This window comes from Sturnira hondurensis, unplaced genomic scaffold (assembly GCF_014824575.4).
Source record: "Sturnira hondurensis isolate 20B ecotype Veracruz unplaced genomic scaffold, ASM1482457v3 Scaffold0025484, whole genome shotgun sequence".
Classification (NCBI taxonomy): domain Eukaryota; kingdom Metazoa; phylum Chordata; class Mammalia; order Chiroptera; family Phyllostomidae; genus Sturnira; species Sturnira hondurensis.
Window position 1 is genome coordinate 118,128 of NW_028098115.1, and position 17,857 is coordinate 135,984.

Genomic DNA, 17,857 nt, shown 5'->3' on the forward strand with positions numbered 1-17,857 from the left:
TGGATGTTTCTTAGTCAACTCAATGATATTGTTTACATTTTTATCTCTTCCCCTTTCTCTTCTCCCTCTCTCTTCCTCATTTTCCTTCTTTTCCTGCTATTTTTCATTATTTTATGTATTATAGGGTTTCAGAAATTTTACTAGAAAAAATTTTTATACTTTTTGGGACCCACATAAAGAAAACATATCTATTTATAGATTGCTTCAGCCACTTAAGTTGCATGATCTTATGTCCAAACTAAATAATTCTTTATCAGGACATGGGTGCTACTTTCTCAGTCCCATGTGATACAAAGCCAACCAACTGGTCATTAGAAAGAATCCCCATTTTAACGACCTATTTGTTTAATCTTGGTTTCATAAATCCCTGCTTTTCATAAATTTTACTTTTTTAATATGAAGACTTTTCCAGTAATTATGTACCTCTATTTTAGCCTGATTGATCCATTTTCTATCATTTTAATATGTTGATCTAGGCCAGGTTTAATACGCTCAACCGTTTTCGCCTCATTGCACACACAAACTAATTCCTAAAAGATATCTTTTGCCGACCTGACCAGAAAAGAATAGGTATAACTTTGATTCATTCACACTGGATGGCTATTGCTGGATTGGATGTCGTCACTTTTTTTTAATTTGACAACCTAAGTAAAAATTGGCCTCTGACTAAAGAGTCAGGTACTGCATATTTTAAAGCTTCTTGGGCACACCAGTTGAAAATCACTGATCTAGACTACAAATATAGAAATTTGAATAAATCCTAGGACTATCACATTATAATCAGTGATACCATCTAAAATGTTCACTTGTTAGGATATGAACTCTTGATGTACACGGTTAACTCTTCTCTTTAGTTATCCTTATTTTGATTAACTTATCATTTTTCCTTAATATTTTTCAATATGACAACTATACAGGAAAACAAAAGAGTATAATGGATACCTGTATGCCGGTATGCCCCTATATGCATATTGTGTAGCTTTAACAATTGGAAAGCAAAAGAGGGCGGGGGAGAGTAGTCTGAATTGGGTTATGAGGCCCCCCCCACTTGTAGGGTACCTCACCTCAGCCATTGAACTCACTTAGCTGGCCGTGAGTCTTTTCCAAGCTCCGGCTAGGGGGGCATCCGCCAGGCCCTCCCACTGGGGGAGGGTCCGTGGCATCTCCTGCCCAGTCTGCCCTTGCGCGGAGGCCCGCTTTCTGGGAACTCACCTCCCCGCAGCATCAGGGAGAGCCCTGTTAGGGCCGCTGTTGGCCCTTGTCTCAGACCTTCCCAAGGGACACGTGTAGAGTGACGAAATGCACTCAGTTCGTAGCCCCACCGATGAGCTTCCCTCCGCCCTATAAGGAAGCTCAACTTTGCGGTGGGAATTATATGAGGCCCATTTCTCAAGACCTTTTGCCATTATGGTGACTTCCCACAATACATAGCAATATGCAAAAATAGTAGGGTGTGCCTCCACTGTCCTTTGCGGACCCTGTCGCTGTCGTAAGCGCGCTGTGTGATCCCGCCTTTTGACTCTAGGCGGGCGAATCCTGGGAGAGGGTTGTTGACGTCGACATTCGGCTCCATGGCGGCTCGGCGGCGGCGGGGGACTGGCAGCAGTCGGGCGCGAGGTTCGGAGTTCATTGTTGGGGGACAGAATGTTGGGGGGCGAGAAGTCGGAAAAAGGAACGGCGCCCTGCACTCTAGCCCCTCCCATCGCTTACCTTTCTGTCGCACCCTGACAGGCACTTGGATGCCACGCTAGTTTTGATAATACTAACTTGGTAATACTAGTTTTGTAAATACTTTGCAAGATTTCGGTTTTCAGGGAGTTTTGGATTACAGAATTGTGGACCTGTAACAACTAGCACAATGCCAGCAATATTGTATACCTTTAATGTCATCCAAGAAAACTAATTGTAAGGAGCATCATTATTTTATGTGCAACCAGAAAAGGAAAAACCCTTCCCGTTAAAACGTGCTTCATTGCTTACATGTCATCCATTGTAAAATGCATCCGGGTTTCAGAGATAGTAAAACGTAAGTCTTAGAACTGATGAGGTGTGTATTCTCTATTATTGAATACATGTTCTTAAATGCACAGGCCCATCCTACAGATTCAGTATTATTGGCATCCTGTGGATTTTACAATTGGGGCAACTGAGGTACGGAGATAAAATAACTTCTGTCAGGTTCCGCAGCTAAAAGACAGAGCTGGGTTATAAGCTCTACACAAGACTGTAGAGCACTCTACTTAACCATCATCTCATACTAAAGTAGGTACTTTGAGGGGTTTAGGGACACAGGTAAACAAAACAGATAAGCAGGATTGCAAACTCATGCCTCAAGCTATGAACTCACAAGAGCCCTAATGCTCCATTTTACTTTTTTTTTTAAACAACTGATAGTCAGTTTATTAAAAAGTTTGATTTGCCCCGGTTGGTGTAGCTCAGTGGATTGAGCTCGGGCCTGCGAACCATATGATCACAGTTCGATTCCCAGTCAGGGCACATGCCTGCGTTGCAGGCCAGTTCCCTGGAGCAGGGGACTCACCGGAGGCAACCATACATTGATATTTCTCTCCTTCCCTTCCCCTCTAAAGATAAAGAAATAAAATCTAAAAATAAGTATCTGCAATGGTGACTTCAACCTTGCCTCCTGGCTCAATACTGATGAAAATGTTTAACAATCTCTGAAGTCTCTGAAGGGCTGCCTCTGAAGGGTTGTGCAAGTCAAAGAGTTGATTGCAGATCCTCATCTGAAACCAATCCAAAGTCTTAGAGCCCTCCCCACAGGGACTTTGTCTTGTTGTGGTTCCCAAAATCTTGGTACATCCAAATTGGTCCTTTGCCTTTGAGATTTTTTTCCTTGACCTCTGATCAAGTCATCACACAACTTCAAACACTTTACCTTACAGCTGGTTGGAGAGAAATTCTTTTTCCGTGAATTACCACCTCTAGTTCCACTGGTGTCTTTCTGGTATCTTTCAAAGCCGTTGCTGTGGCAGGGCTTCTTGATGGATGGGTTCCTCCGTAAGAGCCAATAGCCGTGAGTCAGGAGCAGGCAGGACGGAGCTCCCCTGCAGCTGCAATATTGTCTTCCTCAAAGAGCCTTTCATTTTATTTTATTTTATTTTTTTGCTAGAATAGCAATTTAGGAAGCAATTACTCACACTGTTATTAAGAGTTGTCATTTCTTTGTAAACTTACAAAACCATCCTAAACCATTTCTTTAAAAAGATAGCGTTTTTCCAAAGTAGGATTATATTTACTGTGTACTCATTCTTTGTTTTGCTTTTTGTGTTCCCATTCTTGCCCTTAGCTTCTATAGCATCAAATAAAACTGACAATACAGTTACAGATGACCCTCCTCCTGCCAAGAAAACTCAAAATTGCCAGAGGCATGGGGCGAAAAAGGAGCCTGTGGCTGGAGTAAAGGCTGATAAGGACAGAGCGGAAGACAAGCAAGGTCAGCCTCTTATGGTAGGCCAAAGAGGGCGTGGGCCAGCGAGGTCTCTGGAAGGAGTAAGGGTGGAGGGTATCTTATTTAGTCAACTCTAATTTCTTCCTTCTTGGAGCCACAATAACTTTCTATATTTTGGGCATACCATTTTCTTGGAACTTTCAGTGTCAAGATTTGAGACAGACTGAGGCTGGGCAAATGAGGATTGCTTGGGAAGGGCAAAGTTAATTATGACGGGTTTCTAACTTGATTCCCCTACAAGTAGACATAGTACATGTCTGCCTTTCCTCAGAGTCTGTGAAGACCTTGCTGTTAAAAGGCAAAGCTCCTGTGGACCCAGAGTGCACCTCCAAGGTGGGGAAGGTAAGAGACTCCTGAACCCATTGATTTCTCAGAGACCAGTGTTCTGTAGTTATTGGGATTCTCATCTGGAACATTGCTAGTACGTGTTTTACAAATCTTTGCCAAAATATTACTAGTGATTAATTTTCTGCAAGGCTAAGAGATGGGAGTGATGGGGTTAGGGGTTCACAATCAGGGTATTTTTAACGTGGTTAACTTTTGGGGCTGTCCTCAACTTTCCACACCTAATTTTCTTTCTCAGTTAGAAAATTGTATCATTATCAAGGAAGAAATGAGAAACTATGCCCTGGTATGGCATGAGTTAGTGATGAATAATAGGAAAATGATTTGAAGAATACAAAGGAGCAGGTTTTCTTTTTTTTTTTTAAGTCACGATCTTATTTATTCATTTATTTATTTATTTAATCCTCATCTGAGGACATGGTTATTGATTTTAGAGATGGAGGAAGGGAGTGAGAGAGAGAGAGAGAGAGAGAGAAACACCCATGTGAGAGATACATCGATTGGCTGTCTCTTGCACGCACCCTGGACTAGTGACAAAACCCGCAACCCAGGCACACCTCAGCTGTGAATTGAACCTGTGACCCTTCAGTTTATGGGAACTGCCCCAACCAACTGAGCCACACCAGCTAAGGCAAGGGCAGGTTTTCTTTAACTGACTTAGAATTACTTGTGGTTTTGTAATTACAAAAAGGCAACATGTCTTTTGTTATAGGAATGACAGCTTGTGTGTGAAAGAACCTACTTTTGCATTCCCTTCCCTGGAAGATGGGTGTTGGTAGTGCTGGAGCATGACATCTTGAGACATAAGAATATTTAGAGCCTTACTTAGGATCTCATCAAGACTATACAAATGTCAGTTTTTTTCTTTTCTCTCTAGGCCCATATCTACTGTGAAGGGAATGATGTGTATGATGTCATGCTAAATCAGGTAAGGAGAGAACCCATTCTATTTATCGCAATTTCTCATTGATAATTATTGCTGACAGTGTCCCAATGACTAGGTCTTTAATTTTGGAGTCTGTTATAATAGCTACATTTTCCCTAGCACAGTCTACCTAATAGTGGAGTCCTCAATAACAAGCAGATCTTTTTGCAGGTTTCTAGCCTTTTACTGAACCTATGAACTCACTGTTCATATCATTTTGCGCATTTTCTGACAGGTTGTTGGTCTTTTTCTAGGCTTCAAGGAACTTTATATAATATGGAGTATAGTCTTTTGTATGTGACAGCAATTTTCAACGTTCTTTATCTCATAGCACACATAAACTAATTACTAAAATTCTGCAGCACACCAAAGAATATATCATATTTTTGCCCAACTGACAAAACATAGGTATTATTTTGATTCATTCGTACCAGATGGCTATTGTTGTGTTGTCTTTTGTCATTTTTTAAAATTTGACAGTCTAATGGAAAAAAGGTCAATGTCCCTGACTACTTAGGTATTGCATTTTTTAAAAGATTTTATTTATTTATTTACTTATTTATTGTAGACAGAAGGGAAGGAAAGGAGAAAGGGAAACATCAGTGTGTGGTTGCTTTTGCTTCTCGAGTGACCCCCAGCCTGGGGTCCTGACCTGGTCCTCAACCCAGGCATGTGTGCCCTTACAGGAAATCAATCCAGCAACCCTTTGGTTCGCAGGCCGGCATTCAATCCACTGAGCCTTGCCTGCCAAGGCTATTTGTATTTCCTAATACGCTCACTTTTCACCCATTTCTGTAACCCCTATCCCATCAGGTAACCATCAAAATACTCTGTATCCATGATTTTATCTCTGTTGTTTGCTTAGTTTGTTTTTTAGATTCAATTGTTAATAGATATTTATTACCATTTTATTGTTCATAGTTTTAATCTTTTTCTTAAATAAGTCTCTTTAACATTTTAATGATTTAAAATATTGTATAATAATGGTTTGGTGATGATAAACTTCAGTTTTTTCTTATCTGTGACATTCCTTATCTGCCTTTTGGTATCTTTGTTGGATAGAAAAATCTTGACTGTAGGTCCCTACTTTTCATGACTTTGAATATTTCTTACCAATCCCTTCTAGCCTGAAAATTTTCTTTTGAGAAATCAGCTGACAGTCTTATGGGAACTCCCCAGTAGGTAATTAACTTCTTTTCTCTTGCTGCTTTTAAGATTCTTTTTCCTTAACCTTTAGCATTTTAATTATGATGTGTCTTGGAGTGGGCCTCTTGCACCCCTCTTGTTTGGGACTCTGTGCTTCCTGTACTTGCATGTCTATTTCCTCTACCAGATTAGGGAATTTTTCTTTCATTATTTTTTAAAACAGATTTCCAGTTTCTTGCTCTTTCTCTTCTACTTCTAGCACCCCTATGATGTGAATGTTGGAATGCTTGAAGTCGTTCCAGAGGCTGCTTACACTACCCTCAGTTTTTTTAATTCTGTTTTCTTCTTGTTGTTCTGATAGGTTGTTTTTTGCTTCCTTATGTTCCAATCATTAATTTGATTCTCAGCTTCATCCACTCTATTGTTGTTTCCCTGTAAATTGTTCTTTATTTTAATTAGTGTATCCTTTATTTCTGACTGGATCTTTTTTATGATGCTGAGGTCCTCACTACGTTCTTTGAGCATCCTTATAAGCATTGTTTGGAACTATGTATGTGATAGATTGCTTATCTCCATTTTGCTTAGTTCTTTTTCTGGAGTTTTGATTTGTTCTTTCATTCGGGTCATGTTTCCTTGTCTCCTCATTTTGGAAGCCTCCCTGTGCTTGTTTCTATGGTTTCTATGTCTTAGATAGAGCTGCTATGACTCCATGTCTTGGTAGTGTGGCCTAACGTAGTAGATGTCCTATAGGGTCCAGTGGCACAGCCTCCCCTATCACTCAAGCTGGGTACTCAAGGTGCACCCTTTGTGTGGGCTGAGTACACCTTCCTCTTGTAGTTGAGTCTTAATTACTGTTGACAGGTCAATGGGAGGGATTTACCTAAGCCATTCAGCTGTAAAGACTGGCTGTGACCACTGACCACCAACCTCCATCCTCCGTGAAGGATCAGCTGTACAGGGCCAGGGTGGTGGTGCTCTGACATGGTGTGTAGCTATCCCCTGGGTGCATGGGCCCTGGTGTTTCCCAGGTGTCGTAAATAAAGGTCAGTCCCGTCCTGTGTTCTGCCTGAGGCCACCCTACCTGAGCTATAAAGCAATGTGAGATGGCTGCTACTTATGCTGGGCTTGGAGATTCCCAGGCAAAGCCAAGCTGTGAATCTAGGCTGGCTGCTACTAGGGCCAGGCCTGGGGCCTCTTAGCACAAGGTGTGAAGGCTGGGGACCCACTGAGGCTGGCTGTTGCTTATTTGATATAGGAAGTTGTGAAGCATGAGCCAAGAACAGCCACTCATGTAGAAAAGTCACAGTTAACAGTTTGGATTGGCCCATAAGTTGGCTGTGATAGAGTCTCAAGGAATCTCCAGAGTGGGGCAAACAGTGTTAGCCACATTGATAGATTCTCAGATATGGTATCTTCCTGCCAGCTTTGTGGCTCTGTTGCGGGGAGGACTGAGAAAAGGGACAATGATCTCTGCCTGCCTTTCTGCCTGCCTTTCTGCCTGGGGGAAAGCTGTCCTCAGCTCTGACCTTGATGCCAGACACTTCAATTCCTCCCCTATGCCACTGGTGCCTTTCAAGTTGCTACCCTGGTGCTAGAGCTCAGAGGGATGAGTCTGAGTATGTCTGTGTGCAGGTTTTTAAGAGGAACTGCTTGGGACTCCAGAACTTTCTTCCATCAACTCAATCTCCATTGGTTTTTGGAGCCAGAAGTTATAGGGACTTATTTTTCTGTTCCTGAAACCCTTCACTGGGGGCATGGTGTGGGGCTGGGACTCCTCGCTCCCAAGATATCCCTCCCAATTTTTATCTACCACATGTGGATATGGGACCATCCCGTTCTGCATATCATCCCCTCCTACCAGTCTGGATGGATGTAGTTTTTTTAATTCCATAGTTGTCAGACCTCCATTCAACTTGATTTCTGACAGTTCGGAGTGATGGTTGTTCTTTATTTTAATTGTACTTTTGATGTGGTTGTGTGAGGAGGCAAGCTATATTTACCTATTACCTTTTGTTTTTCTTCATGGTATACTTTTTGCCCTTATTGAAGTTTCAAATTTTTATGTTAAATTTGTTGATTTTTTTCTTATTAATTAACCTTTTGTTTATATTTATTGTTTTGAGTAGATAATACATTTGCCTGGTTAAATTATGTATCCTGAATATATATCTTCATATTTGAACTTATTGATCCATCATATATAATTTTAACAGCTACCTAGTGTTCCTTTGTTACTACTTCTTTCACATAATATATCACAAACAGATAGAAAAGATCTTAAGGACCCTTTTTTTGTATGTATCCTGGCTGGGAATCAAACCTGCCATCTTGCTGTATCAGGATAATGCTCTAACCAACTGAGCTACCTGTCCAGGGATTAAAGCCCCTTTTTATTCTAACATCCTATCACTTTATATTGTGAACAGGCAGAAGGTAGGAAGGAACAGCTCACTTAAAAAGAGGGCCTGAGCCCTGGCTGGTGTAGCTCAGTGGATTGAGCGCGGGCCTGTGAACCAGACGATCGCGGTTCGATTCCCAGTCAGGGCACATGCTTAGGTTGCAGGCCATTTCCCTGCAGGGGATGCATGAGAAGCAACCATACATTGATGTTTCTTTCCTCTCTCCTTCCCTTCCCCTCTAAAAAGATAAATAAATAAAAAAAATAAAAAATAAAAAAAAAGAGGGCCTGAATAACCAGAACTTGACCTTATAGGTCAAGCTGCTATTCCTTATCATGGACTACTCCCTCTCTTTACTCTGCATAAGTTACTTACAGTATACCTCTTTTAAGATAATAATCACATTCCCTCCAGATGTCTCCAAGTCATGTCACATTAGGTATGGGATCCATGTGGCACTAGTTTCTGCCTGTCTGCTATTCCTTCCTAATACTGTCCTGCTCTCAGCTCATTGTCAAATTGCTGCAGCTGATAAAACAAAGCTCTAAGTAGAACTATTAAACAGTAAATTGTCTAAACAAACAGGCATCATAGTTACAGACCTCTGAGGCATCAAAATTATTTTCATTTGAAAACTAATTATTGGGAATGGATTGAGAGCTGGAAAAACACTTGTGGCCTGTGAAGTATGTATAGAAGGAGCTGAGACAGGAAAAAAACAGAAAGAGCCATTCAATGTGGGATTTTTGAGGTTAGGTGGAATGTTTCAGGAAGCTGCCAAGCTACAGTTTTAATTCCTAAGGATCCAATTTTTTTTAATAATTTTATTTATTTTTTAGATTTTATTTATCTTTAGAAGGGAAGGGAGAGAGGGAGAGAAATATCAGTGTATGGTTGCTTCTCGTGTGTCCCCTGCTGGGAACTGGCTTGCAACCCAGGCATGTGCCCTGACTGGGCATTGAACCGTGATCCTTTGGTTCATAGGATCATGCTCAATCCACTGAAGCTACACCAGCCAGGGCCAGTATCCAAATTTAAATATAGAAATCCTAATTCTTCTTTAAATCCTTAGTCTTACAGGAGTCTGACTGCCTTGCCCCATGCTCTCCTTTTCCTTATAGCAATTACTGGCACTTCTGACCAAGGAAGAGTCATTGGTTTATGCAGCTTCTATTTGCAAACCTCTGTTGTTTTATATTTGTCTCACTCATTATAGACCAATCTCCAGTTCAACAACAATAAGTACTACCTGATTCAGCTGTTAGAAGATGATGCCCAGAGGAACTTCAGTGTGTGGATGAGATGGGGCCGAGGTAACGACTTTTACTATGGATTTTCTGAGTTCTCATTCAGAAAGCTAGAAGCAAGTTAGCGAGAGTTAAACTTGGTAGAACACGGGCTCCGTAACCAGGGAGGGGCTCAAGAACCAAATTGTGCTTTCTATAATTGGGGAATGGCAGGCATTTTCATTAGGAAGTTCCCACTGGAAAAACTATGAGCAGCCTGTTGAGAGTCAGAACTCTCTGTGATTAGTCTGCTAGTGCTGCTCATGGACTATGGCAGTTAGCAGGTAACTAAGCCTCCCTAAGCCTTTCTCCTTTTCCTTCTCCCCGTCCTGCCCATTTGTTAGATCCTAAGTATAGACCTTAGCTGGCTTGTTACTATTAGAATGCTTCTTGGATTAGGGGGCCAAACTTATGTGTGGCATTTACTTTGCAGTTGGGAAAATGGGGCAGCATAACTTGGTGGCTTGTTCAGGGGACCTCAACAAGGCCAAAGAAATCTTTCAGAATAAGTGAGTGCTAAGCAATGAGTATAAAAAAATACTCTTCTTCTTGGATGCATTTTTAAGACTTTTGTAAATGTGATTTGGCACATGTGACGTTTATGCAATGTGGTATTTATAAATGTGATATTTAGCACCTGACCAACAATTAGGAAATTTGGGGAAAGTGGGGTGACAATATACAGTTAGATTTAAAACAATACTTTTACCATGGATGGATGAAGAAGTTTCTGGAGTCTCTAGAAATGTTTCTTTCGGAGAAGGGGATTGGATAGGGATCTTGTGTCTTACATCTCCATTGACTTTTGTGGTTTTCCACGGCATTTGGGAAGCCCAGCTGTCCTTTCCCTGCACCTTTTTTTGGTTCCCTTTACCTCCAGAGCTTTACTATTTATTCAGGGTCCTAATTGAGAATCCAGATTTATGAAAAGTTGATGTGTAAAGAGCTGTGTTGTGGGAAATAAAATTTGGAGATGCTCTAAGGAAACAGTAGTAAGCTTGTTCCTAGTAGTAGACCCTTATTGGTAAGATTTTTCTCACCACCTTGTTCTCTACAGATTCTTTGACAAAACAAAAAACAATTGGGAGGATCGTGAGAAGTTTGAGAAGGTGCCTGGAAAATATGATATGGTACAAATGGACTATACCACCAATACTCAGGTAAATTCTGATTGTACATTGAGGGAAAAAAAAGTTTCATGTCCAGCAGAATGTCTTAGGTCAGGTCCTAGACCAGAATAGGCCATAGCATCTAGAGTCTTGCCGTTTCCTACCTAAGAAAAGATTATAGTTCCCTCAGGAATCACTTTTACAGTATCTTTGTAATCTTGAAGGGGCTGTAGAATGAGGATAAAGATGCTTTTCTAGTATGTGTTATTTACTATGGTTCTTATAAAATCGTAGGTCCTGTTTCCAGAAGTTTAATGCTATCAATCAAGAGAGGAACAATAAACAGTCAAACATATAAAACTACACTGAAAGTTGTCTTCACTTCTGGTTATACCGGGTGGAGCAAACCAGGCTGACTGTTGTTCATATGGGAAATAATACAATAATTAGTAAACATTAATATAAGAATAAATTGTTTCATGTACTCACAACTGTAAACCTACTTTTGCCCCACCCTATATACTACAGTAAAAACAATGTAATCAAACCGAAGTGCAAACAGGATGTTGAAAACTATCCTGGAGAAATCTGTCCTTTCCTTTTTTTTTTTCTAAGATGTTATTTATTTATTTTTAGAGGGAGGGGAAGGGAAGGATAAAGAGGGAGAAAAACATCGATGTGTGGTTGCCCCTTGCACACCCCCTACAGGGGACCTGTCCTGTAATGTAGGTATGTGCCCTGACTGGAACTCAAACCAGCGATCCTTTGGTTCCCAGGCCAGTATTCAGTCCACTGAGCCACCCCAGCCACGGCAGAAATCTTAAGTCTTTTTAAGATGAGAAAATAAGACACAACAGTTGTCTTACATACTTAATGATATTATATCAGGAGGGCTTTTAGGCTTATTCCAAGTGTTTAACTGTGGGAGGCAGAGTAGGACTAGAAGGTGGAAGTCATATTGCGTACTCTAACTAGGGTAATAATGGAATGGCCTGTGTCCAAACAAAGTCTGATGCTCACTTGCCAGGGATATGATAGAGCCAGTCCTTGCAGGGAGCTTAAAAGAGATCCTTTTAGATTTTATTATTTATTTATTTATTTATCTATCTATTTATTTATTTATTTTTGGCTATAGAATGAAGAGGAAACACAAAAAGAAGAATCTCTTAAATCCCCCCTGAAACCAGAGTCACAGCTAGATCTTCGTGTACAGGAGCTGATAAAGTTGATCTGCAATGTCCAGGCCATGGAAGAGATGATGGTAGAAATGAAATACGATACCAAGAAAGCTCCACTTGGTAGGCGTTTAGGTCTTGTCCTACCTACTGTCTTCCTATTTTGTAGTTCCTTTAACAGAATCGTTCATCACCATGATGACTGAAAGCTTGCTGATAGTCATCATGAAGTAAAGAGGTTTGGGGTGAGGGGTGGTATGGAGGGAGGAGGAACTATTTTGAAAGCTGAAGGGTGAGAGTCTGTGTTGCACAGGACAGAAATACAGTTTACAGGATGGAACTTCAGTTGTGCAGGCTGATCTCTTGCTGGGTCTACAGGGAAGCTGACAGTTGCACAAATCAAGGCCGGTTACGAGTCTCTTAAGAAGATTGAGGACTGTATTCAGGCTGGCGGACAAGGACGAGCCCTTGTGGAAGCATGCAACGAATTCTACACCAGGATCCCTCATGACTTTGGGTACAGTCTATACTGTTACTTCACTTTGGTCTTCTCCCCAGTTTATCCCTTGCATCGCTCCAGCAACTATAGTAATCTTTTTAGTCTTTCGATTCTGTATCAGCTTGAATAGATATAGAGCCAAATGATTATAGAGAGCCTAATTAATCAGCTTACAGATATGGAATGCAATCTCCTGGCCTGATTACAATCCTATTCTCTGACCAAGTAGAAGTCACCAACTCAAGAGAGAATGGGTTTAGCTATCCAACCAACAAGTAAAACACCTTCAATCATATCACCTGCTATTTCCTGTTTTATAAAGGTGACTATAAACCACACCAGCACCATTTCTGTGAACTCAAATATTAGGTATATAAATTAATTTATCCTTGTTGATTCTGTATTTCTGTGCTTATTTATTTCTTCTATTGCTTTATAGAGCTCTGTGAACTAGAAGTAACCCTGAATGGTCTACTTCTGCTTCTAGACAGGACTATACCGAAACTATTCCTTATTGATGCCAATGTATCTTATTTTTTAAAAAGAATCCCATAAAAAAGAATTTCAACTCTAGTCTCAAATGTCAAAATCAATATAATATAGTTTGTTTTATGTTACTCAGAGTATGTATGTATGTTTGGAAGTTATAGTATGTATGTATGTTCATATCTCTATGTTTGGAAGTTAAAATCTCTTTACAGCTCTCTCTCTCTCTCCCTCCCTCCCCCTCCCTCCCTCCCTCCCTCCCTCTCTCTCTCTTTTTCTCTCTCTCCCTCTCAAGGAAAACCTCAGTTTCTCATACCTTTTTTAAAGGACCTATCTTTAGTCTGCTCTTTTTAGTCATGTGCCACACATAAGAGACTTATTATGGGTTCTACATCTATCCTTAGACTCCGTACTCCTCCATTAATACGGACAAAGAAAGAACTGTCAGAAAAAGTACAACTACTAGAGGTGAGAGATGTATGAATTGGGAAGTATTAAATCTCTTGTCCCAGGTTCTTCCCATTTGATTCTATATCTCACCTTGTCAGGCTCTGGGAGACATTGAAATTGCCATTAAGCTGGTGAAGACTGAGCTGCAAAACCCAGAACATCCACTGGACCAACACTATAGAAAACTACACTGTGCTTTGCGCCCTTTAGACCATGAAAGTTATGAGTTCAAAGTAAGACAAAGGATCATTTGTTTTCATATCTTTAAGACCTACCCTTCCCCACCCCACTGTTCTCTGGCTACTTCTGGTTAAGAGCAAACTTTCGTATAGGGCAAAATTTCTATTTACTAGAAATTTCAGAAGGTGGAGCTCTTTCTAACTGCCTTGTGAGGCCATTTGGGAGCAGAAAGGCCTATCAACTTACACTAGAGGCCCTCAAGTTCTTCAACTTAGCTTGGTGTCATAGAGTCCACATTGGCTATTTCTTTCATTCTTTTTCACAGGTGATTTCCCAGTACCTGCAGTCTACCCATGCTCCCACCCACAGTGACTATACCATGACTTTGCTGGATGTTTTTGAACTAGAAAAGGAGGGTGAGAAAGAAGCCTTCAGAGAGGACCTTCATAACAGGTCTCAGTTTAGCTTTGGGTTCGCAAAGACACTCCCTTGCCTGAAGTGCAGTTATGGAACATAAGACAAGGATGGCAGAGACAGCTCTTTTATGCTTACAGCCTACGTTTGCAGGAGAACAGGAGAGACTGTAATAACAATGGCTTTTCCTTAGGACGCTGCTATGGCATGGTTCCAGGCTGAGTAACTGGGTAGGAATCCTGAGCCACGGGCTTCAAATTGCCCCACCTGAGGCTCCCATCACAGGTTATATGGTGAGTAGGAATTGTACCCTGGAAGGAGGTCCAAGTGAAAAGGATACAATAATTTTCTCAGTCCTTTCCCCCCCTAGATTATAATTAGCAGTGCCCTTCCCAAGCATTAAACTAGTTCACTTTTTTACTGTGTCCCTCTTTATTTAAATTACTGAATATATCCATTCTTTCCCCCCAGGAAAGCAGAGATTCACCAATGCTTCCAGCTTCCCTGAAACAGAACTATGAGGGGAAATGGAAAAGAGTCTCTGTTGTGTTTAAGATTATAGAAACACAGGGTCAGTGGTATGAGCCTCCCTTCTAATGCAGTAGGTTGAGCAGCTGACCTTGGTGTTTGTTTATATATTTCAGTTTGGAAAAGGAATCTACTTTGCTGACATGTCTTCCAAGAGTGCCAATTACTGCTTTGCCTCTCGCCTAAAGGATACTGGACTACTGCTCTTATCAGAGGTAAGGTGGGAACATATCTATGATCTCTGGTTTTTTATTCCCATTTTTCCAAAGAAAAGTTTGACCACCAGAGAACTTAAGAGGGGAGTCAAGTACAATTTCCAGTGCATTAGATCCCTGTGCTGTAGGGGAAGAAAGTACTGGTGGGACTTTCTGTTGGCTTTAGAGCCATCCAGTTCTCAGCAGGATGTGGGCATTCAAAGATCTTTTTCTTTACAGGTAGCTCTAGGTCAGTGTAATGAGCTACTAGAGGCCAATCCAGAGGCAGAAGGATTGCTTCAGGGTAAACACAGCACCAAAGGGCTGGGCAAGATGGCCCCCAGTCCTGCGAGCTTCGTCACCCTGTAAGTACTCAGAGCTTGCAGGGCCAGAAAAGTCCTCTTTGCTCGTAGAACTGTACTTTCTCTATTCCAGCTTCTGAGCAGAGGCAGATGTTGACATATTCTCCTCCATTTGGCAGGAATGGGAGTACAGTGCCCTTAGGACCAGCACATGACACAGGAATCCTGAATCCAGAGGGTTATACCCTCAACTACAATGAATTTATCGTCTATAACTCCAATCAGGTCCGCATGCGATACCTTCTAAAGGTTCGATTTAATTTCCTGCAGCTGTGGTAACGCTGATATTAAATACACCAGAGAAGATATCTTTAAGCAAAAAAATAGGCAGTATTGTGCTTTGAGCTTTCTTGTATTTTGTTTAATAAATATATGATAAATCTACCACTGACTTCTTTGGGCTTACTTTTGCAAGCACGTATTTCTTCTGATATTAGTGTGTTTTTATTTTTATTTTTACTTTTTATTGATTTTAGAGAGAGAGAGGAAAGAAGAGTGAGAAACATCAATTTGTTGGTCCACTTATTTATGCATTCACCAGTTGCTTCTTGTATGTGCCCTGATCAGGGATCAAACCCACAATCTTGGTGTATTGGGACATGCTAACCAACTGAGCTAACTCGCCATGGCAAAGGTTATTTAAGTAGAAATAATGGCCTGTAACTTTTTAGATACCATACTACCAATTTCTTTCAAAACATAAAATGCACACACCCGGCCCTGGCCAGTGTGGCTCATTTGGTTGAGAATCATCCATAAATTGAAAGGTCATGTGTTCGATTCCCAGTCAGGGCACACACCTGGGTTGATTGATGGCTTAGTCCCCAGTTTATTTTTCTTGTTGCTATAGCAAATGGGATTTTTTTCCTGATTTCTGATTCTGATATTTCATTGTTGGTAAATAAAAATGCCTTCGATTTCTGAATATTGACTTTGTATCCTGCTGTTTGGAGAATCCAAAAATAAACCCATGCATCTATGGTCAACTGATTTTCAATAAGGATGCTAGGACTATTAAATAGGGAAAAGAATAGTCTTTTCAATAAATGGTGCTTGGATATCCACATGTAAAGTAATCATTTTGGAATACCACCTCACACACTATGCAAAAATCAACTCAAAATGTGGCAAAGACCTAAATACAAGAGCTAAAACTAAAAAATTCTTAGAAAGCACATGGAAATCTTCATGATTTTGGATTAGAAAATAGTCTCTGAGATACAATACCAATATCTAAAGCAACCAAAGAAAATAGATAAATTAGTTTCCCCATAATTTAAAACTGTTGTACACCAAAGATACTCTCAAGAAAGTGAAAAGACAATCTAAGAACAGGAGAAAATACTTGCAAATCATAATCTGATGAGGATCTAGTATCCAGGATATAGATAGAATTCTTATAATTCAACAATAAGGACAAATAATCCAAATTAAAACCAAATAGAGGATTTGAACAGATATTTTCCCAAGGAAGAAATGCAAATGCCAATACAGACATGAAAAGATGCTGAACATCATTAGATATTAGGGAAATGCAAACCAAAATCACAATGAGATACCACTTGATACCCATTAGCAGGGCTATAAAAATAAAGGCCAACAATAACAAGTGTTGGTGAAGATGTGGATGAATTAACTCTGGCTGGTGTGGCTCAGTTTGAGCGTGATCCAGTAAACTGAAAGGTCACAGGTTCAATTCCCAGTCAGGACACATGCCTAGGTTGTGGGTCTAGTTCCTGGTTGGAGTGCGTATGAGAAGCAACCGATTGAGGTTTCTCATATCAATGTTTCTCTCCCTCTCCTTTCCTTCTCTAGGCTCAATGAGCATGTCCTCAGGTGAAGATTTAGAAAAATAAAAAAGATGTAGATGAACTACAACCCTCATATATTATATGAAAATGTAAAATGGTGTGGCTGCTTTGGAGAACAGTTTAGTAGTTCCTCAAGACAACTGAAAAATGTCTACACGAAAATTTGTAGATGAATATGGATAACAACATTATGTAAAATAGCCAAAAAGTGGAAATAACCAGATAGTTCATCAAATGGATAAACAAAATATGCTATATCTATACTATAGAATATTACTCAGCCATAAAATGGAATAAAGTACTGACCCATGCTACAACACGGATGAACCATGAAAACATTACACTAAGTGAAAGAAGCCACACAAAAGGCCACATATTGTATGATTCCCTTTATACGAAATGTCTAAAATAGGCAAATCCTAAGAGGCAAAAAGTACATTAGTGATTGCCACTGGCTGCAAGAAGAGGTAAGAGGGGAGTGACTAATAACGGGTCCAATGTTTCTTGTCAGGGTGGTGACAGTGTTCTGGAATTAATGGTAAGAGTTGCCCAACATAGGGACATACTAAAAAACCACTGAGTTGTGTCCTTTAAAAGGGTAAAAATGAATGATATCTAAAATACATATTGAATTTTCTGATATAAATATATTTTTTTCTATATAAATATTGGCCAAAAATGTTGCACTTTTTTGAAATACACATTGAGACACACACGCTATGACTTTTGAGCATTAAAATTCAGGAGGCTTCTGAAGAGTAACATAGATATCTATAAGTCCATATTAATGTAAGCAAATGACTCAACAAATTAAAAAATGGGGAAGGAATAAATATTGCCTTCAGAAGAATTTCAATTAATGTAGAAGGGCTGAGAGAAATAGAAAATCATCATTAGAAAACTACAATAATAAATTGCTGCAGTCGGGATGGATGGATGAACACTAAAACTAGTTTGTGAAACAGGATATTTGCATAGTCTCAAAAACCTACCTCAAAATGTATGGATTACTTTGGTGATTTTAACATATGACCAAAAACTTTTTGATACCTCTCCCTCCTCGAGTTTTAATCCCCAAC

General features: G+C 40.2%; 1 protein-coding gene across 4 annotated transcripts; it reads left to right on the forward strand.

The window, feature by feature from the left end:
• The first annotated feature begins 1,486 nt into the window (after positions 1 to 1,486).
• PARP2 (poly(ADP-ribose) polymerase 2) lies at positions 1,487 to 15,358 on the forward strand. 4 transcript variants are annotated; one of them, XM_037039790.1, is made up of 16 exons: positions 1,488 to 1,617; positions 3,308 to 3,462; positions 3,740 to 3,811; positions 4,692 to 4,742; positions 9,501 to 9,597; positions 10,004 to 10,079; positions 10,628 to 10,730; positions 11,815 to 11,977; positions 12,233 to 12,371; positions 13,244 to 13,307; positions 13,388 to 13,522; positions 13,795 to 13,922; positions 14,077 to 14,176; positions 14,528 to 14,626; positions 14,846 to 14,970; positions 15,087 to 15,358. In XM_037039790.1, exons 1-16 carry the CDS (start codon positions 1,572 to 1,574, stop codon positions 15,244 to 15,246), a joined length of 1,713 nt encoding a protein of 570 aa, XP_036895685.1. In that variant the 5' UTR covers positions 1,488 to 1,571; the 3' UTR covers positions 15,247 to 15,358. The 4 variants fall into 4 exon arrangements, with proteins under 4 accessions (XP_036895687.1, XP_036895685.1, XP_036895686.1 ...); XM_037039791.1 differs by having other exon boundaries at positions 3,308 to 3,454; positions 3,741 to 3,811; XM_037039792.1 differs by lacking the exon at positions 4,692 to 4,742 and having other exon boundaries at positions 1,487 to 1,617.
• Positions 15,359 to 17,857: the final 2,499 nt, after the last annotated feature.